At 46.8% G+C, this 14,026-nt stretch overlaps 1 protein-coding gene across 3 annotated transcripts in view; it reads right to left on the bottom strand.

Moving 5' to 3' along the window:
- Positions 1 to 320: 320 nt before the first annotated feature.
- The window catches only part of LOC309615431 (phospholipid-transporting ATPase IB), a 537,980-nt gene continuing 524,274 nt past the window's right edge, over positions 321 to 14,026 (bottom strand). For all 3 annotated transcript variants that reach the window (XM_082365034.1, XM_082365032.1, XM_082365033.1), the window contains one exon: positions 321 to 5,696. In XM_082365034.1, the coding sequence (XP_082221160.1) occupies positions 5,599 to 5,696 (98 nt within the window). In that variant the 3' untranslated portion in view covers positions 321 to 5,598. The remainder of the gene's footprint in view (positions 5,697 to 14,026) is intronic.

The raw sequence follows: 14,026 nt of genomic DNA, 5'->3' as shown, positions 1-14,026 counted from the left end.
CTGCGGGAGAAGTCTTTCTGTGCACAGGTCTTCCCTTTGCCTGATCCGTCCAACTCAGAGTGGCCCTCGGGCGCCCTTCTCATAAAGGGGGCCTGGCCTCAGAGCAGCGGAGCTCCTGTGTATCTGCCATTCAGATCCCCCTGCACTCCTGCCGTGAACAGCATTTCCAGGCTGTCAGCTTGGCGGGCAGAGCATGTATATATGCAGGTACAGACCCAAAGTACCTGCTGACAAAGCCTCTGTGTAATAGTCCGGAGTCCCTATGGCAGTAACTGCTTATTAGTGGGAAAGAAATTCACAAATAAAGCACGGTCCGATCATTTACTTTAACAAAAGATTTATTTGAAACAGGTTTGTGCAGACATACACCAGTCAACGGACTGATTAAAGCCACGAATCACTACATTTTCCAAACCCCCTAAAAACACCAGGAAAATGCCCTTCATCTGCATTCACTCCAGGAGGGAACCCAGCTCCACTGTTCTGTGCTGCTGTAATTTAACAGCCAGAGGACGTTAATAGGATGTGAACATGGTAACACTTCTAGAGGGAGGGAACAGAACCCGCAGACTCCATAAAAAAGCTCCCCCCGCCACCGCCCGCTCTGCTGGGAGCCAATTAAACGTGCCTCCACTGCCCCCTTCCCTCTGCAGAGCCAGATTAAAATCTCCCTGGCGCAAACGGTATTTCAGCGATGCTAGCGCAGATGTGACAGCAGACAGGAGAGCACGTGGCTTTGCCCGCGTGAGGAAGACACCACAAGGATGGCACATGCAGACAGCAGCCCAGGAAGAATGCGTCGCCCCCTGAGGCTGCAGGCCCTGGGGGGAGGCTGGGGGGGCAGTGGCCCAGCAGGCCTCCCAGTTCAGCGACGCGGGAGAGGGAGGGTGGAGCGAGAGCATCAGGACTTGGATTGAGTTTATTAATGAAAAACCGAAAAAGTGTTCCGTGGTGCAGGGATCTCGTTGGAAGGAGGGAAACTCTGTATGACAGGGCAGATTTTTCCTTCTCAATTCTGTGCCGGGTGTTTACTGAGCTACCTGCAGCTGCACGCCCAGCTGTCTTTAGGAATACGACCGACTCCAGTCCCCTCGGAAGTGGGTTCACATCCTGATCTTCAGGCGTCCCTCCTCCTTCTGGCCCTTTCTCAACACTGTCGAGCTGGCCTGTGAAAGGCTCTCGATAAGCTCTCTTGACCCCTGGGTTTCCTGGGCAGGGTTATTTGGATAGCGCCATTCCTTCAACTTTCTTCTTCCTCTTGCTGTTGTAAATCAAAGCCACCTGACACTTTGTTCCCGACTTTTAAAACGAACAGGTCTCCTTTCCGTAGCCAGGTCGGGAGAAATGCCGTTGGGCTAATCTTGGGAGCTTGTTTTTCTTGGTCTGATGCCTGGGTGTAGATATCTCTAAGGCAACTAGGGCAAGAGATTGTCACTTGAAAATGAGCCAGCCTGGGTGTAAGAAGAATGGCTCTCTTGTCTCCCCTGGGTCAGGGGAGTAGAGGTGCTCTGCAGGGTGACAGCTGTGGGTTATGCTTGGTGTGGGGAAACGGGGGAGCTTGCCCCTCTTCTTCAGTCCCACTGGTTTCTTAGCTCTGGCCCCTGAGAGCTCTGTGGGCTCAGAGACCTTTCTTCCCGCTGAGAGGATTTCCCTTCACCCCTTACTCAGACCCAACAAACCAAGAGTGCTTTAAACAGTCCAAGTTGGAAGTCTGGCATTAAAATGGAGCTCTTGTAAAAGAGAATGGAAGTGGGTGGTGGACAGTTGGGGATGCTGAAAAAAAACTCAACAAAGAGTCCAACACATCAAGTCGAGTATCCCAGGTCTGTTCCTTTTGGGAAGAACACTTATTAATACGTCATTACACAGAAACTTGGGTCCTGACCTCTGAGACCCACTGGAAAATCTTCTACCTGTTCTCTTAGCTCTTCAAGATGGAAAGATGGCAAGTGTGAGGTGAAATAATCTCCCCCAAGGCTGACAGAGACCAAGAACTGCCTTGAGCCAGTGAAGAACCAGCCTCAAAGTCAACTGCTGTATTGCTTCCTTTTTTTTTTTTCTTTTTTTGGAGGGGGTGCTTTATTTTCACTATCTCCATCACTATTATACTTTCTAATTTAAGCATATGCATGAAGAACGTATTTAATGAATACCATGGGGGATGCCATCCTTTAACTTGACCTGATAACTCATTTCTTTGCCATATTATTATTTCAGGCTCTGCTTAACCACAGTTTTTTTTCCCTGTTCAAGTTTTTTATTTTATGGATCCCTGGAGATAAAGGCTACATTTCAAATGCTGAGCCTAAATCACTCCTTGAATTACTTTGGGGCAATGACCCTGGGCAGTAATTCAAACCCTGGCTGAACTGTGTGTAGTTCTTTCACATGTTCAAAACCAAGGACTACCTTATCCTACAGCAGAGTTTTGCAAACATTCTGTTCAACCTGTGGTCTAAGGCATAAATCTCCAGGAGCAGGAATATGATAGAATATTCTCTTCCTTATGGTTCAAAAAGATAAAGGGTCATTGTTTTAACAGTGAGATTATAGACTAGAGCTTTCTTTAAGAAAAAAAAAAAAAATCCAACCGTAGTCTGTGATATATGTTCATATGCATTTTCAGATATTAGTTACGTGCACTTACTTTTTCATTATTCACTGTTTCTTGACAAGTGATTACAGATTCTCACTGCCAGCTCCCTACAGCAAGACCTAAAGCCTTGTCAGGGAAAAGAAGAGGCCAGCAGAGCTCTCAGCCGTGATCTGCTAGAGCCCAGGCTCGCGTGTTAGGGTATCACCCCAAATGTTAAAGAAACGGCATCTCCTTTCTCCAAAGCACAGGTTTTGTGTGTGGGTTGGGAGACGGGAGAATGTAAAACTGGTCAAGAAGCCTGGAATATTCTGCATAGAGACAGGCTAGACCACCGGCCCTGAGTGGAATCTGCCACTTCAGCCCAATCCAGAGTCTGGCCCCGCGGTGCCGACCTGCCAGCCCGTGTGTCATTTTCTGTGTTGCAGAGTGACAAGTCCCAGGTGGCATCTCCACTGAGCTGACAGTGTGCAGCTTAAGTCTGGCCCACCCTGCTCCCCGGGGGAGCGCTTGTGTGTGACACTCTGACCTCAGTTTAAAGATAGGACAAATGACACAACCCCCGAGTCGGCCCGGCTGAACATGATACATCACACGTAGTGACAGCTGCTCCTCCTAGAAACCCAATTTAGTCATTTGGCTGCAAGGTAGCTTAATCACAGGAGAGAATAAATAGAAAGGCATGCCTCTAATGCTTTCTTCTGTGTGCATATTTCATGACTGCAAAGACTGTTTAGTCTACTTCTCAAGGGAACTGGAAAATAGACGTAAAAAACTCAGCAAAATCTGAACTGTATTTTAATGTAAAAAATGAAAACCAAAAAGCCCCAGCTAAGTGCACACTGTAATTCACAAATCTGATTTGGAAGGCTTTAAGTTCAAGAACGAGCCAAGTGTTCGACAGAGAATTGAGTTTGAATTCCCTTTTCCAACTAGGCTTAGTTCCCAAATGAAACTAAATCGTCAGGATGCCTAACAGGACTCAGTGAGAACGTTCGTTTCCCCTCTGTACTCAGGACTTCATCCTCTGCGTGTGCAGGGAAGGCGTCCACCTTGCTTTGCTGTGTTAATTACAGGCACATATTCTGTTGTGATTCCTGCACGACGGTCCTTCAACCACTCATCTTGCTGGGTGCTCTAGTGTTTAAAATGTCTTGCACCTTGGGGAGGAAGGAGTGGCACCTGGACTTGCCTGTTCGCTGCATTGTTCTGCTTGCCCTGGATCCCCCTCTAGGTCCCCGTCACCTCACGGGCGGGGGATTCGTTTTTGTGGTCCATGCAAATCATACTCTAAATTACCTCCATGCCCATTGAGATGTGGGTGCTCCGAAATGATGGGGAGGAAGCAAAATGCCCTGTTGTTTTACTTCCTAATTTAGCTCAGCCCTCCAGAGAGGGACCGTGCCGTTTTAAGCAGCAGCAGCTGCCCAGAAGTATTGATGTTAAGCCAGATCCAAAAATCTGGTTCAGCCACCAAAGCTGCGAGCAGAGGACGTGCCTCCAGACTGGGTGTTTATGAAGGGCTCCAGGTGCCGCTTTCCTGCCCCAAGGCATCCGGGTTCGGTCCACGTTCAGAACGTGGGACTCCGTGGTTCAAAGTCAGGGACTCGGCACTCCCCTTCCTCGTCTGAGATTCAGGGCCCCTCACGTGCAGAGAGCTGCCTGCGTCTAGCCCTGGCTGGATAAGGAAGGAAAACCTGTCAATGTAAGGAAGGCCGTTTCCTTGAAATGTTTGGACTTCTGTTCACTGAAAGCCACGCGTCCATGGACACCTGAGGCTGATCATGACAACTGTCTGGGCTTCAGTGCTTGATTTCAGAAATTTCTACTGAGATTTGCAGGAAAAGTGTCTCCGTGCCCTTGCTTCCCTCCAACGGTCGTCTTCCTCAGCAGCCTCGGGGGCCCTCCCTCTCCCCACTGGGTTACTCATCGGCTCCGATTGTGGAGTGACAGGTGTACTCCTTCGCTGGGGAGATGTGCTATGAATTCACTCAAAAGGCAAAATGTGCTCTGAGCGCCCAAGAGAACAAGCGTGGGTTCTAATTTAAGCAGGTGCCCAGGTCCAGGGGTCTGGAGGCCGGGAAATGAGTTTTGAGAGCCTGTCCAGGGCGGGCAGGGCCGCAGCGGCTCCACCATTGCCCTGACCTGCAGGCACCCCTGTCGTCAGAAAGAGGCAGACAGAACAGACACTTAGAATCTACGCGAATCGCTATGTTTCGCTAGTTATGGAGGAAGGGGTTTCTCGCATCCATATCTGAATCTGGGGAGAAGCAGGGAGGGCGGGGGTCTGGGCGGGTGCCCACTGCCGCCGCGCGCCAAGCGTCGGAAGAGCCATGCAGCAGGTCTGAGCGCGGGGCGCCCGGGCAGCAAGGGTGCAGGGACCATGGGGACCCCGACGGGCCCGCCCTGCTGGGAATGTGACTGAGGTTCCCATAGTCGTTCTCAGGTGTACCACCCAGATACCTATGTTTGTGATTTCACTGCAATCAGGACGCTTATGCCAACTTCATACAAACAAAGGGGGGAAACAAAGCAAGCTGGCAGCTTGCCTCCGGTGAGGTTTACACGCTGACCGCGGACCGAATCTGTGCGTTGACAACACAGGAAGTCGGCGTGCCCGCTGTAGCCCCACCAGGTGGGTTTCTCATGCACCATGAAACCCACTCTGTCTTCTCCCAGAACCGCCGGGACTGATGTTGAAATACTGGTGGAACATAATGTTTTTAATTTCACACCTCACAGGGCACAGCTGAATGCTTTGGAACAGCGTAAACAAAAGTCAGGCCAAGCACTGCGGATGGACGAGTGGGAAGGGGGAAGTGGCTTCCCCTGCGGCCCGTGTCCAGGTTTGCGAGGGCATCGAGAACTAACAAACGGGTGGGCTAAGGCCACGGGATGTGTTTCCGGTGTTTTGGCCACTGACACCCGTCTCTTCTGACAAACACGTGTTAACACTGGGTGCAGCAAACGCATCTCTTTCTGAGGCTCCATCGGGAGACCATGTCTTACTTCTTCCTGGATTTCTGTTTGGTGGTGTCGTAGGCGCGAACTATTTCTTCCTGAGTCACGGCTCCGTGCTCCTCCTGCGAGAAGGCGTATCCATCTGGAAGAGGAGCACAGAGGGCCTGGGTAAGAGGAGGGACTAGGAGAAGCTGCTTCTGGGGGGGGCTGCCGCCGAGCTTCTACACACTGGCCTCCGTAGCCTTGGATGGGGGTCCAGAGGCCTGTGACCCCCTTGAAGGGGCGGGTGGCCAAGAGTGGGCAGAGGCCGAGTGGTTCTGTGCTGGTGGGATGGGCAGGGCTCAGAGGGGTGGCCTCCCATTTCTGCCTGTGCAGCATAATCAGTGGGTCACTGGTCCATGGCTGCACTTCCCCACCACCAGTCAAGGGGAAAGGCAAAGTCATTCTGCGCCGGAAATGTCCCAATCCACCTGAAGCTGCAGGCCAGTCGGTAATTTATGAAGCTGTAAACATGCCAGGTAAATAGGCACATGCTAACAGTAAAGGCTGGCAAAGTGCACAGTGCTGGGAGCTTGCCTCACTGAAATCATATGGATTTGGACCAGTAATACATTACAGCGGGTTTACTTTTGGGTAAAGAAAGAAAAAGATCACTAGATAAAGTCAAGAGGAATTTAATGATTGGCCCAGTGGCTACAGAAAGACTGCTTTTTACAATCATTTCCAATAATGATGCCGGTAACAATAGCAGACAGTTATCGAATGCTCTGTGTCTCAGGCACTGTTATATGTACTACGCACACATAGCTCAGTTCTTCCTCCCGACAGCCCTATGAGATGGGTGAGAGTTCTTCCCATGTCACAGGTGGGGAAACTGAGGCACAAGGTGATGTCATGACTTGCCCAAGGGCCGGCGCTCTCCTGCAGCTCCGTCCTGAGGTTCTGAGACGGGGTTAGCATTCACAGACCAAGGCAGGGCTGTCCCTCCTAACTGGTCCTTCCCACAGGAGGGACATTTGCAGGAGTCCCTCTCTGTTGACCGACCCTTCTGGGTCAGGGGTATGGAAATGTTCCGCAGCTGGATTCGACCTTCTGAGCAAAAGACATCACAGGCAACAGCCTGCCTCTTGTCTGTGCATATTTATGACTGTTACTGGAGCTGTTAGTTCATCATAGCCTTTAAAGGAGAAGAAATCAGAAATTTTGCCCATGTATCATCCTGGATTCTTTTTTTTTTTTTAATTTTATTGATATATTGGAGTATAGCTGATTAACAATGTTGTGTTAATTTCAGGTGTACAGCAAAGTGATACAGTTATACATGTACCTATTCTTTTTCAAATTCTTTTCCCATTTAGGTTATTACAGAGTATTGAGCAGAGTTCCCTGTGCTATGTCCTTGTTGGTTATCTGTTTTAAATAGAGCAGTGTGACATGTCAGTCCCTAACTCCTAATCTGTCCCTACACCCCCTCACCCCTGGTTCCATAAGTTCACTCTCTAAGTCTGTGAGTCTGTTTCTGTTTTGTAAGTAAGGTCATTTGTACCATTTTTTTAGATCCTGCATATAAGTGATATCATGTGATATTTGTCTTTGGCTGACTTACTTCACTTAGTATGATAATCTCCAGGTCCATCCATGTTGCTGCAAATGGCATTATTTCATTCTTTTTAATGGCCTTGTAATATTCCATTGTCTATATGTACCACATCTTCTTTATCCGTTCATCTGTCAGTGGACATTTAGGTTGCTTCCATGACCTGGCTATTGTAAACATTGCTGCAATGAACATTGGGGTGCATGTATCCTTTTGAACCATGTTTTTCTCCAGATATTATGCCCAGGAGTGGGATTGCTGGATCATAGGGTAGCTCTGTTTTTAGCTTCTTAAGGAACCTCCACACTGTTCTCTGTAGTGGCTGCACCAACTTACATTCCCACCGACAGTGTACGAGGGTTCCCTTTTCTCTGTACCCTCTCCAGTATTTCTCGTTTGCAGACTTTTTTGATGATGGCCATTCTGACTGGTGTGAGGTGATATCTCATTGTAGTTTTGATTTGCATTTCTCTAATTAACGACGTTGAGCATTTTCTCATGTGCCTCTTGGCCGTGTGTATGTCTTCTTTCAAGAAATGCCTATTTAGGTCTTCTACCTATTTTCTGATTGGGTTGTTTGTCTTTTTGATATTGAGCCATATGAGATGTTTATAAATTTTGGATATTAACCCCTTGTCGGTTGCATCATTTGCAAGTATTTTCTCCCATTCTGATGGCTGTTTTTTCTTTTGTTTGCGGTTTCCTTTGCTGTCAAAAGCTTTTGAGTTTAATTAGGTCCCATTGGTTTATTTTCGTTTTTATTTCCATTACTCTAGGAAATGTATCAAAAAAGATACTGATGCAATTTATATCAAAGAGTGTTCTGCCTATGTTTTCCTCTAAGAATTTTATGGTATCTGGTCTTACATTTAGGTCTTTAATCCATTTTGAGTTTATTTTTGTGTATGGTGTTAAAAAATGTTCTAATTTTTTTTTTTTGTATGTAGCTGTCCAGTTTTCCTAGTACCATTTATTGAAGAGACTGTCTTCTCTATTGTGTAGTCTTGCCTCCTTTGTCATAGATTAATTGACCATAGGTGTGTGGGTTTATTTCTGGGCTTTCTATCCTGTTCCATTGATCTATATTTCTATCTCTGTACTAGTACCACAGTTTTGATGATTGTAGCTTTGTAGTATAGTCTGAAGTCAGGGAGCCTGATCCCTCCAGCTCTGTTTTTCTTTCTCAAGATTGCTTCGGCTATTCGGGTTCTTTTGTGTCTCCATACAAATTTTAAGATTTTTTTTGTTCTAGGTCTTTGCAAAATGCCACTGGTAATTTGATAGAGGTTGCACTGAATCTGTAGATTGCCTTGGGTACTATAGTCGTTTTGACAATATTGATTCTCCCAATCCAAGAATATGGTATATCTTTCCATCTGTTTGTGTCATCTTTGATTTCTTTCTTCTTACAGTTTTTGGAGTACAGGTCTTTTGCCTCCTTAGGTAGGTTTATTTGTAGGCATTTTATTCTTTTTGATGTGATGGTAAATGGGATTGTTTCTTTAATTTCTCTTGCAACTTTACCAAATTCATTGATGAACTCTAGTAATTTTCTGGTTGCATCTTTAGGATTTTCTATATGCATTGGGTTTGCCAAAAAATTCGTTTGGGTCTTTCCATAGGATGTTATGAAAACACCCGAACGAAGTTTTTGGCCAACCCAATGGTATCATGTCATCTGCAAACAGTGACAGTTTTACTTCTTTTCCAATTTGGATTACCTTTATTTCCTTTTTTTCTCTGATTGCCATGGCTAGAACTTCCAAAACTATGTTGAATAAAAGCGGTGAGACTGGACATCCATGTCTTGTTCCTGATCTTAGAGGAAATGCTTTCAGCTTTTCACCATTGAGTATGATGTTAGCTGTAGGGCTGTCATATATGGCCTTTATTATGCTGAGGTAGGTTCCCTCTTTGCCCACTTTCTGGAGAGTTTTTATCATAAATGGGTGCTGAATTTTGTCAAAAGATTTTTCTGCATCTATTGAGATGATCACATGGTTTTTATTCTTCAATTTATTGATGTGATGTATCACACTGATTGATTTGTGGGTAATGAAAAATCCTTGCATCCCTGGGATAAATCCCACTTGATCATGGTGTATGATCCTTTTAATGCATTGTTGGATTTGGATTGCTAGTAGTTTGTTGAGGATTTTTGTGTCTATGTTCATCAGTGATATTGGCCTGTAATTTTCTTGTTTTGTGGTATCTTTGTCAGGGTTTTGGTATCAGGATGATGGTGGCCTCATAGAATGAGTTTGGGAGTTTTCATTCCTCTGCAATTTTTTGGAATAGTTTCAGAAGGCTAGGTATTGACTCTTCTCTAAATGTTTGATAGGATTCACCTGTGAAGCCACTTGGTCCTCAACTTTTGTTTGTTGGGAGTTTTTTTTAATCACAGTTTCAGTTTCAGTACTTGTGATTGGTCTGTTCATATTTTCTATTTCTTCCTGGTTCAGTCTCGGGAGATTGTACCTTTCTAAGAATTTGCCCATTTCTTCCAGGTTGTCCATTTTATTGGCATACAGTTGCTTGTAGTAGTCTCATGATCCTTTGTATTTCTGTGGTGTCTGTTGTAACGTCTCCTTTTTCATTTCTGATTTTATTGATTTGAGCCCTCTCCCTCTTCTTCTTGATGGGTCTAAAGGTTTATCAATTTTATCTTTTCAAAAAACCAGCTTTTAGTTTCATTGATCTTTTCTGTTGTTTTCTTTGTCTCCATTTCATTTATTTCTGTTCTGATCTTTATAATTTTTTTTCCTTCTGCTAACTTTGGGTTTTGTTTGTTCTTTCTCTAGTTGCTTTAGGTATAAGGTTAGGTTGTTTATTTGAGATTTTTCTTGTTTCCTGAGGTAAGATTGTAATTGCAATAAACTTCCCACTTAGGACTGCTTTTGCCGTGTCCCATAGGTTTTGGATCATTGTGCTTTCATTTGTCTCTAGATATTTTTTGATTTACTCTTTTGTTTCTTCAGTGATCCATTGGTTGTTCAGTAGTATATTATTTAGCCTCCACGTGTTTGTGTTTTTTATAGTTTTTTTCCTTGTAGTTTATTTCTAATCTCATAGTGGTGTGGTCGGAAAAGATGCTTGATACGATTTCAATTTTCTTAAATTTACCGAGGCTTGCTTTGTGGCCCAGCATGTGATCAGTCCTGGAGAATGTTCCATGTGCACTTGAGAATAATGTGTATTCTGCTGCTTTTGGATGGAATGCTCTATAAATATCAATTAAGTCCATTTGGTCTAATGTGTCATTTAAGGCCTGTGTTTCCTTTTTGACTTTCTGTCTGATCTGTTCATTGATGAACGTGGTGTGCTAAAGTCCCCCACTATTATTGTGTTACTGTTGATTTCTCTTTTTATGGCAGTTAGTATTTGCCTTATATGTTGAGGCGCCCCTATGTTGGGTGCATATATATTTACAATTGTTATATCTTCTTCTTGGATCGATCGTTTGATCATTATATAATGTCCTTCTTTGTCTCTTGTAACAGTCTTTATTTTAAAGTCTATTTTGTCTGATATGAGTATTGCTATTTCCAGCTTTCTTTTGATTTCCATTTGCATGGAACGTCTTTTTCCATCCCCTTGCTTTCAGTCTGTATGTGTCCCTAGATCTGAAGTGGGCTTCCTGTATACAGCGTATGTATGGGTCTTGTTTTTGTATCCATTTACCCAGCCTTTGTCTTTTGGTTGGAGCATTTAATCCATTTACCTTTAAGGTAATTATTGATATGTATGTTCTTACTGCCATTTTGTTAATTGTTTTGGATTTTTGTAGGTCTTTTTTCTTCCCTTCCTCTTTTGTTCTCTTCTCTTGTGATTTGATGACTAACTTTAGTGTTGTGTTTGGATTCCTTTTCCTTTTTTGTGTGTGTATCTATTGTAGGTTTTTGGTTTGCAGTTACCATGAGGTTTTGATATAGCAGTCTGTATATAAACAAGATTGTTTTAAATTGCTGGTCTTTTAATTTCAAACGCATTTCCAATATCCTGCAATTGTGCTCCACTCTTCTCATGATTGCTGGTTTTGATATCATATTTGTGTGCAATTTCTTACCTCTACTGTATGTTTGCGTTTACTCGTGAGCTGTTCTGTTCATAATTTTCATGTTTTCTAGTTGTGGCCTTTTCTTTGCTGCCTAGAGAAGTTCCTTTAGCATTTGTTGCAAAGCTGGCCTGGTGGTGCTGCATTCTCTTAGCTTTTGCTTGTCTGTAAAGCTTTTGATTTTTCTATCAAATCTGAATGAGAGCCTTGCTGGGTAGAGTATTTTTAGTTTAGTTTCTTGCCTTTCATCACTTTAAATATATCATGCCACTCCCTTCTGGCCTGCAGAGTTTCTGTTGAGAAATCAGCTTATAACTTTAGGGAAGAGTTCCCTTGTACATTACTTGTTGGTTCTGTCTTGCCGCTTTTTTTTCTTTGTCTATGGTTTTTGTCAGTTTGTGTCTTGGCATGTTCCTCCTTGGGTTTATTGTCCCTAGGACTCTCTGTGCTTCCTGGACTTGGGTGACTGTTTCCTTTCCCATGTTAGGGAAGTTTTCAGCTATTAGCTCTTCAAATACTTTCTCAGGTTCAGAACTTTCACTCCTGTGGGAGAACTTGTGGTATAATTATTTTCCAGTTTGTGGGCTGCCTACCCGGTGGGTATGGTATTTGATTTTATCATGATTTCTCCCCTCCTACTGTCTTGTTTGTGGCGGCTTCTTTGCTTTTGGATGTAGGGTGTCTTTTCTGGTAGGTTCCAGCGTTTTTTTGTTGATGTTGTTCAGCAGTTAGTTGTGATTTTGATGTTTCTCTAAGAAGAGGTGAGCTCATGTTCTTCTACTCTGCCATCTTGTGACCCTTCATCCTGGATTCTTACTTTACTCAGACATTTGGCTTAAAAAGGAAAGTTTCTGGACTATAGAGACATACAGTAGCAATGTATAAAAAAGTCCTCGTGGGGATGGAGGAGAGGAAGTGACTTCCTGCTCTGATCACACTGTAACCCGAGTCTCCATCCCCCCCCAGGGCTGGCTGGCCGGGTGGCCAGCTCTTCCCGAGAGCATGCCTTTCAGCCTGAGAGGACCCCGGGGCTCAGGAGGGCCACCCTGCGAGGCAGGAGGTGTGGGCTGGGCTGCAGAGGGGGCCTGGGAGCCGCTGAGGACACGGCTGGGCAGCGGGGAGCAGGTGGGAGTGAACGCAAAGCGAGAACAGAGGTGCCCCCATGGGACGTCGGTCGAGCTGCTCACCTGCATTTCTAACAAGACCAAACCCACAACCCAAAGGCCCCACCCCGGGACAGCAGCCCGAGGGCAGCGTGAGCCCCTCCAGCCGGCGTGGGCAGGCGGCTCATCCTGCCCTGGGTGGCCCTGGCGCTCCTGGGCTTCCTCACGGCCCACTGCTTCCTACCAGGAGGCTGTGCTGGGTCTCCCAGCCTCGGGGGCTGCCTGGGATCTGAAGAGGAAACGCCTCCTCTCGCCTATGAGCTGTGGGTCGGAGGTGATGGACGAGGAAACCTCCTGAAACCCGTGTGGCCGCGGGCACTGCAGCCCGCTGTCCAGGCCCCAGTGTGCTCTTTGCGCCGTGTCTTGGCTGCCGCGACGTACCAGACCAGCTGCCTCTGCCTGGCCATTTCAGAGCAAATGGAGCAGGTAGCACCGTCTCCCCCAGCAGCAAGGCTGGGCTCTGGACGGCACCCACCTTCCCGCCTCCCGCAGGGGATGTTTCTAGACATGTCGGTTGTTTCCCGAGCTGGCCCCAGAGCTGTGCTCGGATCCCCCATGCTGCTGGGTGGTGGGCCTGCCACCCAGGGGGACGCTTCCCTGCGGGAGGGGCCCTGACCCCGAGAGATGGGGACACCGTGTAGCTGCTCTTCCCTCCCCAGGGAGGTAGGTGACCGCGGGGCTGTCTGTCCCGAGCTGGCCGTCCCCGCCCTGCTTTCACGGTAGAGCCGAGCCCGGGGCCGAGGCGCCGGAGAGAAGCGCTCGTTCCAATCCTCGCTTGGCTGTGACTTGGCCACAGAACCAGGGCCCTTTAAGCTCTCCGTCTTCTTGGTTTACTTTTCTGTAAAATGAATGGGCTGGACTGGGCCAGGCCCAGGCCCTCCCAGCTCCTATCCACCACATGGGCACCAGCATGGTTCCTTGGCTGGTGATGCCCAGGCCACAGAGCCCTCTCCTGTGGTCGGGGCTAATTCTACACTTGGCGCCCGGAGAGGAGGCCTCTATTCCAGGCCAGGGACGAAGGAGCCTGTCTTGACAGTCAGCCCAAACAGAGCAATTGCTACCTGCTTTTTAATGTGTTTTTTCTGGGGGGGGTGGTGCAGGGGAAGGAATGAAGGGGACTTGCTGAGACGTAAACATGAACATTGTTTGGGACTGTCCTTTTGGGAAAAGCATCTGGAATTGTTTACCCCTGTTCAGGTGGAAGGGGCAACCGCCCTGTCTTTACTGCGGGACGCCAGCTGCAGTGGTCTCCGCAGCTCCTGTTTGTCTCATGGGCACAAGGGCCGTCCAGTGGGATAACTCAGCCCCTCTGGGGTGGGAGGGGTTTCTAGGCAACTGTCATAAGGGACAGCAGAGGGAAGCTTCTGGTTCGATAGCAAATCTCTTCTCCCAGGGTCAGCAGAGTGCCCAGAGGTCACTACCAGAGGGCTTCTCCACCAGCTAGCTGCCTTGGGTGCATCCACCATCATGTTTCCAAAATGGGCACCAGGACGTTCTTAGTCTCTACTGAGCTTAAGTGGACTTTGAGTTCGGCCCGATAGGGTGGTCCTGGGAGCACGGGCATCTCTGTGATTCAGATAAATATTTTCCTCTTAGAAACGAAGGCTGGTAGGGGTTAGAGCAGGACGACAGGGCCCATAATCACCCAGCCAGCCTCT

This window comes from Balaenoptera borealis, assembly GCF_965194805.1.
Source record: "Balaenoptera borealis genome assembly, chromosome: 18".
In the NCBI taxonomy this organism is placed as follows: Eukaryota; Metazoa; Chordata; class Mammalia; order Artiodactyla; family Balaenopteridae; genus Balaenoptera; species Balaenoptera borealis.
Note: the sequence above shows the minus strand (reverse complement) of the source record. Positions and strands in the feature narration are given on the sequence as shown.